Genomic DNA, 20,718 nt, shown 5'->3' with positions numbered 1-20,718 from the left:
CTTTTCGAAAACTTCTACATTAGTAACAAACAGTAACTACTGAACATAGGAAATAATAACAAAAATAGCTACTGTAAATAGCAGTTAAAGTTTAGTCTAAAATATTTTTGCCAGTCTTTATTTAATGTTTTAGATAAAATTAAACGATTGTTTTTTTTAAAATTAATCTCTCATTGAATATTTATCAGTACTTAGTCTCAATATTAGGTAAGATGTGCATGTGAATGGAATTGTTAAATATGCTGCTTTCTTGCAAAAATACAGAAAAACAACCCTTCCCCCCCCCGAGGAGTTCACATTCCCCCCCGGGTGAAAATGTCTGAATTCAACACTGACTCGTTGTGTGCTGAATACGTGAAACTATTTAACATGATGAAACAGTGATGCATGTAGATGGTTGCAAACACTAATTACGGGCCTGCGTAAAAAGAACAAAAATCAATTAAAATGCTATACCTATAATCGCAAAGCGGAGATTTTGCGTTGCGTTGGCGCTAACTGATATGGATTGAGGCTCCAGGTCTACCGCCATTGCCAATCCTTCTTCAACAGAGTTTTATCCAAACATGTTATTTGGAGGTGAAAAGTGCTACAGTTTTACTATGCGGATCCATAAATTGTAAAATGTGCAGAAAAAAATGTGCAAGCTTTTAATTTGCCTATTTCATGTCCAGAAAAGAACAGGCCGGTAGCCAGTCCAAAAATTTAGGTGGGGGGCGGTAGGGGGGCATTCCAACCATACTATAGTTCATCTCCATAGTATGGTTCATTTGCAAGCCTAACGTAAAAATTTTAGGAGGCCGGTAAAAATTTAGGGGGGACGGCCTATTAGACCCTCCTTGAATACGGGCCTGAAACAGATCCCAACCAACCCCTCGGGGCTTCTGACCCGTTCCTACTACTACCATTACTCCTACTACAACTTTTACTACTACTACTTATACTATGGATCCGTATAATAAAACTGCACGGAAAAGGTTACCCAAAGTTCTAGAATTCCCCGCAAGGTTTTTGCATGTCGGTGATGCATGTGATCTCCTCTCCTTGAGATTTCAATTACCCTCGGAAATCGAGGAGACTGGATAAACTGTCTCTCTGCCTCTCTTGCCGCCACTGTGAATAACATTTTACATTTGAAAAAAAAAAGACACACATGTTTTTATGTATAAATTTCTGTGCATTTAGCATTTCCAACAAACTATTATAATTTGAACAACGCATATTGTATTCTTTCTTCTTTCTTTTTAAACTTCTCGGTCATGCGAGCATAACTCCATCTGGATCTGATTGATAATAGAAAAGAATCGATTCATTTGTTCCATAATATGATTCTATCATGAACGAATCGATCACGAACGACACAATAATCTATCGAAATCGGATAATGCACTGGAAGCTAATTGTAAATTGACTGCTGCTTAGCGTTGCAGTTTAATTTAAAGAAATTTTAATCTTTTGCTAGTTTTCTGACTGACTTGATGATGCGGCATATTATAAGCTATGATATATAGGTATCTAGTGCTAGTATATTTATTACTTTTAAAATTACGTTGCTGATGAAAAGGTAGTGGTTAATTCCTAGAGCTTAGGTGAAAGTGTAGAGATTGTGTTAGCGAATGTTGTGTGGATTATTTCCTACCTTTTGCGGCGAAATTTATAGATGTTTGAAATTTGCAGAGTAGTTTTGGAGGGTAATAGCTTTATTCCGTTGAACTACATGTATGAAATCGTAATGTTGAAATGTTTAATATAAGTGCAAGGGTAAAATAAGTAGCTACATTTGTTACTAATTCTGTGCTTCCGTATTCGATAAAAGCTTTCTTCCTTGAATTAATCTAATATATTCTAAGATGTTAGATCCTTGATGTATGCCCATACAATTCCGTACAGATTAATAATATTACATAAATTCGGTCATACGTGCTAAAACACAGACTAACCAGTGCTGCGATCCATACAAGCAATAATTATATATAACCAAATTCACGGTAAGGTGAATCTGATGAGATAGCGTCCGTAGGTAGCATGCACGTTAGCGACGGTGGGTATTCACATTAATGTTTTTAGAAACACTTGCATATTGAAACGCCGTTTGTACCGCATAGTAGGTTCAGCATGTTAAGGCAAGGCTTAGGTTAGGTTGAGTTAGTTGCACATGTTTGGATCTACTCGGCGGCATTTAACCTATTAGAACTTACGTGACATTTATTCTTAGAATCTTGTTTTTACTGTGCGTAACGCAGGTAAAATTCATGTATAAGCTCGCTACCGGAAATCAGGTTAGGTTAGGATCTAAATTTCTGGAGCTATAGCCATGTTAGCCGGTTATATTCATCAGCGATCGAGTACCCGGAGACTTAGGGGAAGGGGGGAGGAAGCGGTCTGGGACCATTATGTGAGGTACCATCCCAGTATTTGCCTGGTGTGAATGAGGAGAACCTCGCTCTCAGGATGTCTGGCCTGAATAAGTTTTTACACTTTTTCGAGCGAGTGTCTCCACTGGGACATCCAGAAATTAATATCATATCTTCCTCACATTTAATAAACTTAACACGTATGCTATACTCAAACAGGTTGTTTCGGTATATTCACTTTTTCCCACCCCCACCCCATAATTTGAAATTAAAATTCTGTTAAAACTTAATAGTAAGCCATTTAGCTTATATTTATTCTTCTTTCTACACCACAGCAAAATATCTTCGAGTACAGACGCATGTAATTCACTATAAGAAGAGACTATTGCACACCACAAGCCATATGTACTTTCAAAGGTATTTTTAGTAACGATGAAGAAGAGGTTTATCAATATTTAGAAACTACAGAAGGGATCGTTCTATTGGAACATAAGTATATTGCCTGAGTAAACTTATCGGTCCATGCATAACCCTCTGCTTCTCAAGGAAGAAATTTATGAAGATAAAGAAAACCTAGAAATAACGTAAGTAAAAGACTAATGATCACCGCAAGAATTATTAGGTTCTTGCGGTGATTATTAGCCTTTTACTTAAGTTATTTCTCATTATTATTATCGCTCGCAATACAGTGAGAAAGAAAACCTTTTATGAAATATATGTTTGTCATGTTACTAAAAGAAAATATTATGATAAACTTTTGGAGCTATAATTAGGGTTGCTAAATGTCGTGGTTTCAATCTGAAATCATTGGACAATAACTGCAATTTCATTTTTAATATATTAAAGTAAACACATTGTTAAATATTTGATTATAGTAAGGGAAAAGTAGTAATATCACATTAATATATATATTGGGGAACATTTACAGGATTGACAAGCGTTGTGGTTTATCTTGCAACCACAGACCATATCTAACATTGCACTTTCTTATGGTAGTACTGATAAAAGCAGTTCTTATGCTGGTTTTTGTTATACAGAATCCAATATTGCAGGTATTGCATGTTGTTAGCGTTTAGTGAAGCTCCTGGGCAGTGCTACAGAATGCACATCTGCGAGATATTCCTATTACTGGCGTATTTGTATGTTTTTTTGTAAATTTGTTTAAAGTGGATCATATGGCTTATGTTTACTAGACGTTGTTTTCGCTCTCCATTTCGGGAGATTGGTGATGATGGTGTTCCAAACATCCCAGACACACAGCAAGTCAGAACTGCTTCAAAGACAATGGCTCTTCGTATTGTTCTTTATGAATCAGTAATGCATTACAACAGTAACATCAAGGAGGTGCCACAAAATTTTCCCTCTCTCCACGCCCCACCCCTCCTTCAGAAGTGACATCAAATTTCCCCACACTATATACAGTTTCCGTCAGTGTGGAATATTAATTTCTATAATAAATACAAAAAAATATTCTAAGGAAATGTATGAAGTTGGTAAAACCTACTCAAAATAATGAGTGCTATAACATGTCATTGTTGCCCGGTACTCACTAAATCTCGGTCTTAAGCTGTGAAAATGTACGTGGTTTGTTGGCGTGATTTCAAATAACCCAACAGAAAGAAATCACAAGATGATTAAGTTTTAATAAGTTTTCACTATGACAAGTGGCTGTTTCGTCGTGAAGTTCTCCATTCTTACCTGTACAGAAAACAGATGACGATTATGCGATATTCCATGCTCCTTGACTACTAACTACAAAGGCAGCAGATGAGAATCATGTAACGTTCAGTGCTGCTAACTTACGAAAATAGAAATGGAGGGCATTTGAAAAGTTGTTTTTAATGGGACACCCTGTATTTTTTACTGCTAGCAAAGTTAGTTTTTCTATTTTCTCGAAAACTACGCTTGAGAATCCAGTCATAAGCATTATTTTGTTCAGCTCGATGTGTTCTATCTAATGCAGGTTTTCTACTGATCAGGGAAATTTTATATAGAAAAAATAAAACTAAAGACTGTTAACAAGAGGAAAAGAGAAAGCAGCAGCTTCTCTCAAAATATTGAAGAAATTACAGAATAAAAAAAGGCGTATGATAGTAGAAACAGACGTAAAGCAAAGAAAAATTGCAACTCAAATTGATGATATTAAAAACGAAAGAAGCAATATTGCACAAGTCACAGATCTTAATTGAAACGAAATTTGGATATTTTAGTGTAGCCTTGTCACTTCATTAACCAATGTATCATATGTAGTGTATGTTTCAGTCTCAGATGTTTGTAGGTAATATAATAATTGCAGTATTGGATAAGTGACATATCTATTGAAACTGGATATGAATATTCGAAAAGAACCTTGTCATTATTAAACGAATGTATAAGAAGTGCGGTACCTTCAGAGTAATTGATTGTCAGACTTTTGTGGGTAGATGTTAATGACCACAGTATGGGACATTGCTCACACTTTTATGGGAGGTAACTGCAATCTACGTATGAGGTATTGATTACTATTTGTCTCTATAGAATAAATGTTATATATAGGGTGTTTCAAAACAACACCGACAACGTTTTGCAGGTGATTCCTGACAGCAAGATAAGACAAAAAGCATAGACCAACCTGGGTGCACAAATGCTTCCATTGGTAGTTGTACGCTATCCAAAAATACGCGTTTCAGAATCCTGCGTTACTCACACAATTTTTATAGAGAGAGTTTGGCTACGGACATATAGTTTTTAAGTATTCACCAACTATCTCTGTAAAAATTGTTGCGGAACTATGCAGGATTCAGAGACATAGATATTTGGATTGGGCACATACTAGTTCCTAAGTGAAGTCTTGTCCCGACTACGGTAGGTCCCATAGTATTGGAGATATGGACCTTCAAAGATAATTTTTTTAATTATGTTTCTGGCAGCCTATAACTCCGAAAGGAAGCATTTGTGCATCCAGGTTGGTCTATACTTTTCGTCTTATCTTGGTGTCAGGAATCACCTGCGAAACGTTGTAGGCGTTGTTTTAAAACACCCTGTATAAATATTCACCGTTATTTATTCCTTATTTATATGTCAACGTCATCCGACACCTATCATGAAAGTCAGGGAAATAGATTTCTCTAGATCAGTAGGAATCCTGTAAGTGATATATGTCTTCCTTTGAATAATATTTAAGTTAAACAAATTAAATTTTAACCTTACATCTCATGAACCGTACAATGTAGGATGAGTCATAATAAAGAGCTTAAGGTGGGTGTATTCCAGTATCAAGTTCACCCCAATAAGTAGCATAGTTTTCTTACGGCATCAATTTTTAGGTTTCATTTTCTCAAAAACTATGCATAAACAGGGTGTCTATCGGTCACGAAATCAGAAAACGGTCATGAAAGTCACGAAATTGGGTCACGATTTTTTAAACTGTGAAAATGTAAGTGCAGATTGTTCTATAAAACATCAAAATTCACCACCAAAAATGTTTATGGTGGACTTTAGACGCTACCAAATCGCAAGCAAAGTACGTTTCTATCGCATGGATGAAAATTCGGCCTCATTCGTACCCAAATTCGCTCTTGAAAATGTTAGAAAATTTTAGTAGACACCCTGATGAACTTTTACAGTCACGCCTATCTTTTTGTTCAGCTTAACAGGTTCTATCGATTGCTAAACGTGTTATTTTTGGCTTCGTTAAATGCTAGTAATATTCTACAGCTTATTTATTTATATTGTTTGTTAAAGCACATAAGGAGATACTTATATTTTCACCTACGTCTTCTGATGACAGACTTTTGCGAATTATTGTCGGCAATGTATTTCGAAGAAAAATTGTGCCTCTTCTTTCGACAGCGGCGAATTGCAGATTTACATGCTTCTCTGTCTTTTCTTACATTGTTGATATATTGCAGATCCTTGAAAGTATGTATAAATTGCAGTGAAAATGAAATCGTAGCATAAAGAAATCTAAAAGAGAAGAACCTCACAGATTCAATCGATTGATTTAAATCGATTTTTTTTAAACCTATGACTTAAATCGAATTAATTTTGCTTAAAACAGAAATAAAATGATTTCTAATATTCTAAAACACTGATCGAAAGTAAGTCTGAAACTCGCAGGCAGCTTAATTAGTAGTATGTCATGCTACGAAACTTCTTGGTTCATTTGGAGTTTACGATTCCGTCCAGCACCGTGGCTATGTAAGATGTGAACCTGCAGCTTAATGTGGAATCCAAATCACATGAACTTGTGCCGGAAATCGAACACGGGTCTCCTGTGCCAGGTACAATCTTAATGCGGTTTTAAATCAAATATATTTTTTTTAAAGGTTGAAGTTCATGGGCCAAGAACCTTGACAATATACTTTATTTAATCATTTCATATGCTACAGGATACGTAAGGTGAAAGCTTGAATTCTCGCAATTTTCATTTGAGAATTGTTCGTGTCAAGTCACACATATACTAGTTGTTTTTACTGTAACTTAAACACATACATATATTTTATAAGAGAAACCGTCATTACCTGTTGAATGACAAACGGCTGAATCATCTGAAATTAAGAGCTCCCTCGTAGATAAGCGGTTATTATATGCGTGTTTGGCGTGGGAGATCAGTGTTCGATTCCCGGCGACAGCTCATGTGGTTTGGATCCCACGTTAAGCTGTAAGTCCACGTCTCATATAGCGTCGCTGCTGCAAGGGACGCTAAAGTGAAATACTTATAGTAGTCATTTGAAATTAATTTTTGAACATAGTTGATAACATACATAATACCTACCTCTAGCTAATTTTCGTCATGTCACTTTCAATAAAATGTGTATTCTAAAAGGGGGAGAAGGGGTACGAAATTTATGCCGAAAATGGACTATTTACCGAGCTCTTCATGTTAGGAACATGAAAGTTGTATATATAAACTACTTATCGAAAATAATTTGACACGTGGCCCAGCATTTCTGGAAATTCCAGTTGTAATGCGGAAAGGTGGCAACTTCTATATTTTTTCCCCAACTTATAAAAAATGACATCGACGTTACCTTGTTGTCTCATCACAGGAAAATGACCAAACCGTTCAAAATTGCTTTTTTCACGTAGCTTTTGGCCCTCACAGGGGTTTTCTTTATTCCCCTTTCATTAACATTCGTATTCTAAAAGTGGACGAGGTTCAAAATAGAGAATCTCCTGAAGTTAGGCAAATGAAACTTGGTATATAAATCATTATGTACCTAGGTATATATATAAAAGAATGAAAGTGACTCTGTTTGTGATTTCATAGCTCTTAAACCACCCGACCGACCTCGAACAAATTTTCAACGTAGATGAGGTTCGGGCCTGGGATGCTTATCATTATACTTTGGCGGTGGAACTTAGCGGAGGGGACGATATATATAAACGATCCAAAATGACCGATATTAGCGTCGAATTTACAGTTTTTGGGGTCGCTGAGATAAACACTGACACTTCTGATGCCGTTTAAATCCAAATTTAGCCCTGCAACTTGGGGAGGGAGGAGGAGGAGATATATAAAAATGATCGATAATGACTGATATTAGTATCGAATCCATAGTTTTCGGAGTTGCTGAGACGAACAGTAAGACTTCCGACGCCCTTTAAATTCAAGTTCAGCCCTTTATGTACAAAATGAAATGTATTCTCCCCGTGCGAAGAACAAATGTTGCCAGGTAGAAATAAGTGTCGAAGCCTTTTCGAAAATTCCGCTTCTAAAAGGGGAACGGAACAATTTCTACAATATTTTAACTTCCAGTTATGTATTGATAAAATGGCATAATAAGAATACGGTTGAACAGTTTAAAACGAGTTTTTGGAAATAGCTAGGACTTGGTTTCACGTGGGTTTTATTATTACGCATTACCTGAAATGCGTATTTTATGGGGGAAAGAGGTTTAATTTTTTCACAAAGAATAACGACTGCACCTCTTCAAATGAATTTTTGATCATAGCGTTTCGGACGAAATGGGTTTTTGTCATTTCATTTTGAATTAAATACGCAACCTAAGGAAGGGTAAATAGTTCAAACATGCTTTTAAATATTTTGCATAAACTTACTCTTTCCGTGCAAAAAAAATTGATATTTCAGCTGGCTCTTAAGAAATAAAAAGAAATTTCAGGACTATTATTTTTTTAAAATGCCGTTGTTGGTTAGAAAATTAAAACTATTCGTTTATAACACTGCCTACACACTGTGTAAAGCGGCCTCGTGGAAGTGTATGGACCTGATGTGATGTCGAAGCAAATGGTGCGGAGATGGTGTCGCCAATTCAGTGAAAGGTAGTAGCAAGTCCTGGACACACCAAGGGCGTGCAAGGCCACTACAGACCAAACTGTCAGAATGGTGAATGACATGATTAAAGCGAACCGCTTAATGGTGAAAGTCAGAAAAGCTATTCGACGCTTTTTCTGTATGCAGAGTCCTGAATTTTTCCTTGGAAGGTTTTTTGAAGCTTATAGACTGGTATGACAAATGTTGCAACGTACGTGGTACTTACGTGAAAAAATAAAGGTATGTCTGATATTTAATGTCACATGCTATTTTTGGTCCTGTATCTTCAACTCTGTCCACGATCGCCTGGAGAAACTTATTTTCGGACTCCTCGTATATTATTAATAATAATGACACTGATTCAGTTAGTAGCTTTCTGTTTAAAATTCTAATAGAATAAGGGAAAAGACGAGAGTTATTAATGTTAATTGAAGTTTAGCGTTCCTTTTCATCACCCACGCTATGTTAGACATTGACCTAAATTTGTTCAATTATTTATTAAGATTTAGGATAAGGTATTACTAGTAGAGTTAAGAGCCGACTCCTCCACAGAAGTAAGTCAAATGTTCAGAAATCCTTATACGTTCATAGTTGATAGGCTGGAACGGAAGTCGCAACAGACTTGACTGAAAATTGAATAACTAAACTTGCAAAGGAAAATGATGATGTTTAATATTTTGTATTTACATGAGTGTGAACTTGTTTCCAATCTGAGCGAATGTTACATTTAATTTATTTGTTTATTTATTTTTCAGATGGATGAGGGACGTGTATCGAATTGTCGGATGAGGTTCTGTATAAAATGAAATTGAAGATCAGAGCGTAGCAGCGCCCATGGATGCTTCTGGCGACCATGAGGATGGCGCTCCAGCGCCGACTGCGGAGGGGCAAGTTATGTTTGTGTCTGTGAGCGTAAAGGAAGAGCCGGCTGATTACGCCGATGAATCTTTTGATGATGATGGAGCATTTAATGAGGAATCGGAATCACATTTAGAGTCAGTATCAGGTTCAACCACTGGGAATGCTTCAGCTGCTTGGGAAAAGGAGAAAACGAATGATTCATTAAGCTCAACTGCTACTACTAGACATGAAAACTCTACGCCGCCCCCAGCAGGTGAAGCAAATGACTTATCGAAGCCTGAAAGCCGTGAGACGTCGTCATGCGTGCGTACTGAAAGTGAGACAGAGTCTCAAGCAGCGTCGAGTACCAACCGCGAGGTTGAAGGACCTTCTAATGGAGATGCTCTAAAGGTTGAAGAAACAAGTTCCAAAGATTCCAGTGATTCGTCGAAAGAACCACCGAAACCTTCAGAGTCTCTGTCGGAACAGGATGACTTAGAAGATTCGGTGATGATCAAGAAGGAAGTGATCGATGATGAGCATGATGATGCACAACGTGATTATATAACTTTCGACACGCCATCGATGGACGACGAATCAAAAAATTCACCAGCAGTCCGTGAAAGCAACATGAAAATCACCAGCGAAATCCTCAAGTAAGTATTGTTATAATCTTCAGTTACCACAATAAGTAAATAACCTGTTCTGCTGTCATTAACATCTTAACGAATTGATCAGTCCGAAGCTAATTAAATGTTCCTTGCTTATACACAGTGTGTCTTCTAAACTTTAAGACCGACATTATCAGAAAATAATGCAGAAGAGAATTACCTTGATTGGCTGCTAATGGTCAATATAAGACCCTCCTTGTTGTATATAGGCAATTGCACGGCTGTATAGTTTCTAGGTATCTTTCTGTAAGTCCTCTTGTCCGACAGTGTTGAGTTCCTTCTTCGCAGCCCTTTGGATGTCCGAAATTGAGTCAAAATGTGTTCCGTACGCGTGAAAGAGTGATTCATCACCAGTTATGATTTTCTTAAACTATTCTGGGTCATTTTCGGCCAGTTGGATCTACTCGTGACACAACAACACTTGGTCTTCTTTTCGCTCTGCTGTCCACAAATCTGGAACAAATCTTTCTTTTCTGTAGATCTTGTTACAGGATCTTCCGAACAGTATCCTTACCAATGTTCAAGTCCTCCGCAATCATCCTGAGGGACTGACACCGTTTTTCAGTCAGCTTTTCCGGCACTTTTCCAACATATTCTTCAGTTGAAATGGTTACCGGATGGCCAAGTCGAAGGTTGTCTGTGGCCGCCTCTCGACTCTCACGAAAACGACGACGCCACACAAAAATGTTCGCTCGAGAAAGAACATCATATGTTGTAAGCTGTTTCAATCATGTCCATGGTCTCCGTGGCTGTTTTACTAAGTTTTACGCAAAACTTGATGGCTCCACTTTAGTATCCCTGATTAACAAAGAAAACACAGTTCACTGAAATCACCATAACACACAAAATTCGTGAACTCTTCGCACAATGCACAATACACCCGGTACTAAAAGCTACACACAATAACAGCTTGGTGGGGTTCCAGCTTTTATCTTACAGTGTTGCCAGGTTTGAAATTTAATGGACACACTGTGTTTATTCATTGAATATTACTTAAGTTTAATTTGTAATTATTAGATTCATGAATTACAAAATTTAATTTTGATGAAGTGAGGGTTATTTAAACAGGTTTCAGGAAATCAACAAAATCAAGCCATTACGAAGCAGACAGGAAAATCAGTGGGCTAAAATCCAAGATAGCGCAGGTATTCAACACCGTTAACCCCATGGCTTTTTTTTTTTTTTTTTAGGTGAATCATAGAATTTTATTTAAGCAGCTACAGCATCATCCCTATTTATTCTAGAATCATGGTTCGTACCTCATTCTCTTCAGAATAGAACAGTTTTTCAAATGATACCATTCATATTTCCCTATCATGTCCCTGAGGTGTGAAATTTTGAGAGAAATAGATTTTTCTAAAGACTCTAAAAATTTTGAGCCCCTCTGGACACCCCTGAGTTAACGTACAGATCTCAAAATCAACTAAAAAATAGTAAGGAGTGTACAAAATTTCAAGCTTCAATCTTGAACAGTAAGGGCGGGAAAAATATTTATCAATGATCCCCATAATGCCCCAGATTACTGAAAAAGACCCGGATGTAATATAAAAATTTCCTGAGCCATCCTTATATATACTAGGGCCATGTTTTGTACCTCATTCTCTGCAGAATAGAATAACCTTTGAAATGGTACCATTCACATGTGAACATCATCTATCTGAGGCGGGGAAATCGTGAAATGGACTTATGTTAAAAAATATCCCTTTTCTTTACGTTTCCCCCCCCCCCCTCCCTTCTGCTAACGCAGAAATCTGAAAAAGTCTGATAAATACTACTCGGTGGACTGAATGTTCGTGTAAAATGTCAATCTTCTAGGTGTAAAAGTAAGCGCGCCAAAAATAATAAAAATAGGCCTCACAAAAAATTACTTTTTTAAAGTTATGAGATCATCCCCTATGTCTCGACGCAGAAAGGCGTGAAACCATGCCAACGTATTCTACAATACCCCCAGGCTTGAAAAAAACGAAGTAAAATGCTATATTAGTACTATTTTAATCGAATAATGGAGATACTACCCTATCATGTAAAAATATACGATGTAATTTAGAACGGCTAAGCAAGAGATTATTATTGATCAAAAAAGGAAAATATAATTTGTTTCTAAATGAAAGATTCTGCTCAGTGAAAAAGCTTTGATTCTCTTGCTTTGTTTTATAGCACATCTCGTTATTTGTTTATTTTATTTTATTATTTACTAGCTGTACGGACTCGGGTCTCAGTTCAGAACCTCAATAAAAAGACAGGAACAAGAATGATAAAGAATTTCCCCACAGCCATTCCATTTCCGGGCGTTTATCCTCTGCTGTTACGTAAGACGGCGTACCCAATAGGTAATGTTGGCTGCGTACAGAGAAACCGACAAACTTGCACGTATTTTGTCCCTCTCCCACAAAAGAAGTCACCCCGAGCCGAAAATCGGAAAAGAGCTTCGTAGGCATTTACATCTGGTGATCTGTGTGTGTCCAAAATTTGGTGGTTTTAGACGTATCCTTTCTATGCGATAAGCTGATGACACACACGCGTATCATTTTATTATTTAACGTCCCATGATTCGCACCGAGCCCAAGGGAGACGGTGATAATGAGATGAATGTGATTGTGGATTAAAGAAAGTGGGAGGAAACGGAACAGCCCGAGAAATATTATGCACATTGTGTTTATCCGCACCTAGCTCATTTGGCGAGTGCTGGGATTATCCCAGGGAACCCACGCACCAGAGTTGGTGACCTCTCTACCACTGAGCGACCGCGGCACACATACTTTCTTCTTAAATTTATTTATTTATTTGATACAAACGTACGAGGTCTGTCTAGAGAGAAACTTAATTTTCTTAATATATTGGTATTTACAGTTTGTAGAAGTTATTCAGATTTATTTACTTCAATATAGTTCCCTTCACCAATAATACATCGTTTCCAGCGAGCTCCCTCGTCGCTGTATGGTTAGCGTATACATCTTCAATGCAGTAAACTTCGGTTCGATTCTCGGTGGGAGCTGAAGTGAACCTGTAGGTCCACGTCTCATGCATCCTCGCTGCTGAAAGGGACGCTAGACTGTAATCCAGTAACAACAACATCATTCCCAACGCTTCCTCCACTGCTGGAACGCACGTTGTGGAACAGCGTGGAACTGTTGCAGCGAATTTTGTGTTATTTCTTCTATGAATTGGAAATTGTTATTATGTCATGAAATGTAAGTGTGGCAATATTACTTACTATTAAAAGTAAAGAGGAAGAGAATTGCTTGAATTGAGACAAAATATGGGAAGCTTATAAATCTGTTAATTACATTCCGTAAGTATAGAGATTAGGCTTAGAGCGTCCATACAACTTCTAAACATAAATACACTGGTACTTATCGATTCCTTTTATTGTGCGATATTTCCGTATTTCATATTGAGTTCTTCAATTACCCAACGTACCCACATGATTAGAGATTGTGTCTACAACAAAACATCCATCAGAGTCCTAACAATAATCGACACACATTCTCGACAACTAAACATTCAATATAGAGTATGTGCAACCTTCTTTGACACTTCGGCCCCGTACAATTATTCTGTAACACATTGCGCCCGTTCGAATTCCCAACAGAAATGGCGACCCTTTCGAGTGCATTTCAACTTCGATAGAATAGAAAGAAGTCTCCAGTGCCCAATCAGGTGAGAAACAACATTCATAGTGTGCTTTGTCTAAACGTCTCTCGGTACATTTACAGTGGCAGTAGCACAATGAATGGATGAATAAATGCTGAACAGTTCACATTGCTACCCTTACACGCTTTCATTGTTTAATTTTACTTCTTGTTTTGTCTGTAAATTCATGTTGAAGTAATGGAGATGGTCCGTCAGGGGATATAGCAACAGGTGAAGTTTTGAGAAATGAGTCACTTCAGTAGAACAGAATTTCACTGTGGCATGTTAATTCCGGAGCTCCACAAGATTTCATTACTGGTATACTCGTTTGCTGATACTGCTGCGTCAACAGGTAACACCCCCCCCCCCCTATCGGAATTCGAGGTCGAGGAAAAGTATTACATTTCAGAAAGGATGAATGTAACACAGGACACCAACATATGTTATAGAAGATTATTAATAGTTGAATAAAGAAGAGAATAAAATTATTATTGAATTACGGGAACAGTAGCCATTACGTAGTTCATTCGAAGAAGACAGGTGAGAGTATTCTGACGTATTACCACTTTCTTCATCGAAACTAATTTTGTCGATTCTTGTGTTTGGCCGTCAGATCTTCGCATGTTTTCACTTCTAGAATCGTCACTTGGTACGTTCCGACGTTCAGCTAATAATAATTCGTCACTGCACAAAACTTTGAAATGGTTTCGCAGCACAACTTTTCTCAAAATAAGAGAACACTACAATAATAATTAACTGAATTTGATAGTAGACTTGAATTCAATATGTATTTAACGTTGCAGTAAAGATTTATGTTTCGTATTATACAAAACTTACAAGTGGTTAAATTAGGAAGAAACAAGCACACTACTATTTGAATATAGAAAACGTTTGCGTTTACCAGAGTGAGAATAGCTTCCGATTTTTCGATTGAAAATATCCTTTTTCCTCTATTCTGATACTCAGTAGAAAATTGAGGCTTTCTGGATAGTCAACAAAAGTTTACTACTACGTTTAATCTGAACATTTTATCCATATCCATTTAGGGTGTGTGTAACATCTAACGTACTCGTATATTGTGGCAGCCTGTATGTTTAAACCATTGTTCGTCATTATGCCTTAAAAAATGTAACTTGAAAATAAATTTACCATTAATTGGATCGTTGACAGTGCATTAGTTAGAGGGAGTCTTTGCTGAGCCTCGATTCACGATTTTTTTTTTTTTTTTTTTTTTTTTTTTTTTTTTTTTAGTGACATATTCTGATAGGCATACATTTTACTCTTCTTTGTTGAGTAGATTATTGCAGTTGTCCTACAGTAATCCTTTCTCTTTTAATATTGGTCCCTTTGCTGAAACTAAGGAAATGCTCATATGTACGAGGGGTAATCAGAAAGTAAGGTTACAAAGCCTGCAGTGAAACGTACATATATATTATTTCATACAACCAATACAGTCAACAGATAGAACATACATTAGGTTACTTTTCGACATAGTCTCCATAGCGGTTGCGACATTTGTCGCATAGTGGGATGAGTTTGAAGATTCTTCCCTGTTAAAATTCCTATTCTTACGTGTTCAGCCACGTTGTCACGAAGTCTTGCACCTTCCTGTGTGAAGCGAAGCGACAGCCTAGATGCTCCATTAAGTGCGGGAGCAGGTGAAAGTCGCTTGGAGCGAGGTCCGGGATGTGGGGAGGGTGGTCGATGGTGTCCCACTGCTGAATCGGCCCTCTGCACTCCTCGTTCGTGACGTTTTCTATACCAGTTGCAAAGTTTCGACACCATTCTGTAACATGCTGACGACACATTACAGTCTCTCCCTAAATTCCTACCAGATGCCGGTGAATCCAGCCTCGGTTGCATGTTTCGCCCATCGGACTTCTTCGCAAGACAATTCCCCAAACGAGTCGCCATTTGTGTTTACCTACAACTAGCACCGTAGCTGGCGGGTGGGTGAAACTCTGCACAGTTGCCAACTCGATGTATTAAAATTAGTGCACACTCTTCATTCCTATATAACAGGCGGAACTCCAGAAATATCGCCCTTGTAACCTTAGTTTGTGATCCTCCCTCGTATATATAAATTGTGGCATGTCGTAGTATTATTATGAATGCAAGTAATGTGGTTTTGACATGATTACAATTGTTGCTGAGTGTGCAATTTACCTTTTTCTGTCTAATGATTATTTTTCCCTTATCCTTTGCAGAGGTTTGAACTTGGACTTAAAGCTGCCGGCGAACGTTAATCTCGCAGAATATACATGGTCACGCCCTGGAGCCTCCTTCCTCTGCCATATATGCAAGAAGTTCTTTACGACGAAGGCCGGGCTGTTGGTGCATTCGCGGATCCACACCATGGAGCGACCTTTCCAGTGCGAGTACTGTGAGAAGACTTTCGCTCAGAAGCACACACTAATCGTTCACACACGTACCCACACAGGGGAGGCTCCCTTTCAGTGTCGACACTGTAGCAAATCGTTTGTCCAGAACAGTGACTTAGTGAAGCACACGAGAACTCATACTGGAGAGACTCCTTTTGCCTGTTCGTTGTGCGGGAAGTCGTTTGCGTTGCGTCATCATCTGCGCGCGCATATGCGAATGCATACAGGCGAAAAGCCTTTCTCGTGCCCAGAGTGTGGCAAAGCCTTTCCACACAAGTATTATCTCGCGATTCACAAGCGAACACACACAGGCGAACTTCCATTCTCTTGCACCGAGTGCTCCAAAGCGTTCTCTCGGAAACATCATTTAGACGAGCACTTGCGCGTTCATAGTGGCGAGAAGCCGTTCTTGTGTCAAGACTGCGGGAAGTCGTTCGCGAGTACCAGCCATCTGGCGTTGCACAGACGTGTGCATACGGGTGAGATGCCGTTCTCCTGTACCGTTTGCAGCAAAACATTCTCCCAAAGCTGTAACTTAAAACGTCACCTTAGGACTCACTCGGCCGAAACAGTGTTTACCTGTGAAGAATGCGGAAAGCAGTTCGGTCGCCGCGTGAATCTTGTGCAGCATTCGAAGAAACTGCATAAAAAGTATCCTTCTTCTTCGAGTAGCATGATGGAAGATGAGGACAAGGAATCTACTGCTTTTCCTTTAATGAATATGGCTCAGTCAATGGACGACAGTGGAACTTTTATTCTGGGAATGACGGATTCTCAGGATGAGTTTGATGAAAGTGATGTAAAAGACTTCGCATTGAGAAGGGAGGACGTTGACTGTGAGGTTGATTCAGAGGAAAAAGAGGAGGAGGACGTGAAGCCTGTTATTCGAGATGGTGTAGTGATAGACCCTTCAAAAGACTTATCGACTGCTGCTACAATTCCTGTAGAATCGAAAGAGGAGCCAACTTCAGAAGGTGATGCCGAAGTTGGGAATATATCTAACTCTTTGCCATTAGATGTCTCTGTAACGGAAATGGACAGCCAGGTATCCACATGACATCACGATCAATCATAAATAGTATCATTACATTACATTCACTTTTATTTAAAAGTGACTCTACTCGTAGGCGTATTACATAATTAAGCAAGCCGGAGAATTTGTTCTCCAGAGAATACCATTCAATCTGTAAGTCTTAATAACCCATCAGCAATTCACATTGTTTCAAAGAATATGTATCTATAGCTTGCAGATAATAATTGCATCCAAAGGCAGCTTTTTTAGAAATGCCGAACGTTGCCTCTGCTTTTGTTAACTAACATATTAAAAGTACTATCACGTTTATAGGGAATAAATGCATTTGTGTAACGGAGTTTTGTAGAACTGCCGGTCGAGGTTTGGCAGGAGATCCATTTTTAAAGAAGTAAGGACAAAACTAGAGTCTGTAATTTATTTACTAATTCATTCTAATTTATTTTTGTTGTTGAAATTTGCGTAAGGAGAACATTATGCAATAGAACGACCTCTTCTATTTTATATATATCTCTTCTATATTTTTACATAGAAGAGATAGAAGAACCTCTTCTATATTTTTTATACATCTATTGTTGGTTGTACGTTGCAACAGACTGAATCATGCTTTTCTCTTTAATTTAAAAGCTTTAAAACTTCGCGATCTCGTCGTGAGTAAAGTCGACACGTAAGAGCCTGACATACTAAAAATAATACAAAATTTACCCTTTTTCGTTTGCTTGTTTTTCGTAAGTGGAAGGAGATAATGAAATGCAACTTACAACAATCATAGATAATGTTATTCTATAACAGAATATATGAACCTGAAGAATTTTCAGTGTTGCCAAAATAACATTTCTCCGAAAATCCGTGTCTATTTCTGAAGTTAAGGGAGGGACTAGAGGAAATAACTCAACTGCATTTTATTACGTATCATGTTGTCTTGGAATCCTGTGAACTACGTTTTAAATAATAGTTGTATTTGGTTTGTAAGAAACGAAATAGTTTAATCATACAGTTGTTAAAATTAAATAATAATGTTATTTAAAAAGTAGTTCAGAGGATTTAAAAGAAACATGATACGTAATCAAATGCAGTTGAGTTCGTTCCTCTAGTCCTGCCTTAACTTAGATTTTGGGGGAAATGTTATTCTGGCAACACTGTAATTTCTATGGATGACAACACTGAAAATTCTTAAGGTTCATATTTTTTTCTGTTGTATAATAATATTAGCTATGATCGTGGTAAGTTGCATTGAAAAAAAGCAAAAGAAAAATGGTAAATTTTATTATTATTTTTAGTATGTTAGGCTCTTAAGAGAAAAGTAGCTTTGAATCAATTGTATAGTCTGGGACAACAATAATTAGTTGACCATCTTTCTAACAAGAATGAATAACAGAGCAGTTATGACTGACCCCTTCGTTTGCAGTAGCGGGAATGAGAGAGAGAGAGAGGCGCTTATTTATTATAATCTATTTAATTTCTCAAAAACTATGCATCATACGAATGTTCAGTGAGTGATTTAATAGTTTGTTAGAAGCAGGTTGTAATTTCTTTCAGTTATCCTTAAATTATTTAGGTATGAGGAAAACCTGCGAAAAACGCGGGATAAAAATAAACATTAGGAAGACGAAAGCAGTGTTGATTGGAACGAAACAGTCAGTATGAAATACGGAAATAGGAGGGTCAGAAAGTAAAACAGGTAACTAGATAACAGGGTGGTAGTATAGTGAGGACATGAAGTACGAACATGAAATAAAACCAAGGACAGAAATGGTGAAAGAAGCCTTTAAGAAGGAAAAAATGTCTATTTTTGCGGGTCCTTGATGAAAGACTAAAAGAAAGGATTCATTAAATGTATTGTGTGGAGTATTGTACTCTCCGGGGCCTGTATGTTAGTTGTATTTCCCTGGTGTGAATGAGGAAAACCCTTACACAAGATGGCTGGCCTGAAAAAGCTCTTACACCTTTTCGAGCGAGTGTTCCCAATGGGAATCAAACCCAGGATCGCTCACACCAAAAGTGAGAACGTGAGCGGCTACACTACGCAGGGCCATGTTTTCCTAACGTTGTTAGGATCATTAAGTCTAGGAGGTTCAGGTGAGCAGGTCGCGTAGCTGGAATGGAAGAAAGTATGAACACATTCCAAAGTTTAGCTGGGAACCAAATCAAAAAAAAAAGAAAAAAAAAATCGAAGACCTAGGCGCAAATGGAAGGACAATATTAAGAAGAATCTCGGAGAAATGGGAAGAAATGAGAATAGAAACTGGACCCAGTTAACACAGCTAGAAATCAATGGAGAGCTTTTGTAAGTGCGGATTTTATAGGCCATAGAGTTAGTTTAATTGAGTGTCCTAAAAGGCTCCATATGCCATGGAGTTAGTCAAAGAATCAGTGCCTTTGAATGTCAGTTGTTGTTCTTTAGAACAACACAAACCTACTTGTTAATGTCCTCGTGACACCATTATTGACTTGGTTGGGAAATGTAAAAACAAAATCCGCATACTCCCGATTGCCTTTCATTTCATTCATTGTAGAAGCATCGCCCTGCTTGACCTACTTCATTGATCCATCTATCAGGAAATTTTACCACCTTCAGAGGCAGTTTATTGTTGCTTCTAATTTTCCATGTTCGGCTTAGATAGTTCGCTGGTGCAGTGGTAGAGCGCTCACAACTGGTGTAAGGGATCCGTGGTTCGATCCCAGACCATGTGAGTTTATGATGGACAACATTATGTTTCCTTGGTGTTCTGGATGTTCTCCTGTCCCCAGTTCCTTCTTTATTATTCCCTTTCAATAATCTTTTGCCCACTTTAGTCGTACAGCGCATAATCGAAGGACATAAAACTGAAAAGTTTTATTCACTCATTTCCATATGCGATTATCTCTCTCTAGGTTGAAAATCCAACTTTTTTATATACTGACAGTGTAATAATCCTGGAGGTTTCTTCTTTTCTTCCACAATGTCGATTAATTGGGTGTGTATGTGATTTGGAAAGCCGTAATACTGGTTTATCGGTTATATATGCATTTAAATTTTTCATTACTTTCTTTTAGCATACTTTCCCTACTCCCCCTCACAATCATAATAGATCGAACTATGAACATGAACGTAAGATACTATGCGAATAGAATTATATGTACCTTTGTTCGAGACTATACAATAGTAACCATAATTAAGAAAAAAAATACTTGATATTTTCTTTTTTATCCTCCTGAGACTTGCGATCAATCTCAATGTTGCAAAAATGTTTCATTGTGGTTTTTATAATAATGAGAATCCACTAAAACGTAAAGTTTCAGTTTTCTTGAAAAACATGTAACTGCAAGGTGTGTGTGTGTGTGTGGAGGGGGGGGGGGAAGATAGATTGCTGTAGCAACCTTCAGTTCTCATTGTTACACTTAAGAACAACGTGTTTTTTGAAGTAAGCTATAATTTTCTAATTAGTTTCCCTTTACATTGCTAATGATATTTACATTGATATATATATATATATATATATATATATATATATATATATTACTTCTATAAAATGTAGGCTCAAACAATGCAAGTATTACGTAAACAATTATC

General features: G+C 37.6%; 1 protein-coding gene across 1 annotated transcript; it reads left to right on the top strand.

Moving 5' to 3' along the window:
* The first annotated feature begins 1,340 nt into the window (after positions 1 to 1,340).
* Positions 1,341 to 20,490, top strand: LOC145691114 (uncharacterized). The gene is made up of 3 exons (XM_081766825.1): positions 1,341 to 1,511; positions 9,366 to 10,106; positions 15,962 to 20,490. Exons 2-3 carry the CDS (start codon positions 9,445 to 9,447, stop codon positions 17,190 to 17,192), a joined length of 1,893 nt encoding a protein of 630 aa, XP_081622951.1. The 5' UTR covers positions 1,341 to 1,511; positions 9,366 to 9,444; the 3' UTR covers positions 17,193 to 20,490.
* The last annotated feature ends 228 nt before the right edge of the window (positions 20,491 to 20,718 follow it).

Source organism: Thermobia domestica, chromosome 7, assembly GCF_964235325.1.
Source record: "Thermobia domestica chromosome 7, izTheDome1.hap1.1, whole genome shotgun sequence".
In the NCBI taxonomy this organism is placed as follows: Eukaryota; Metazoa; Arthropoda; class Insecta; order Zygentoma; family Lepismatidae; genus Thermobia; species Thermobia domestica.
The sequence above is the reverse complement of the archived record's forward strand: the minus strand, read 5'-3'. Positions and strand labels throughout refer to the sequence as shown.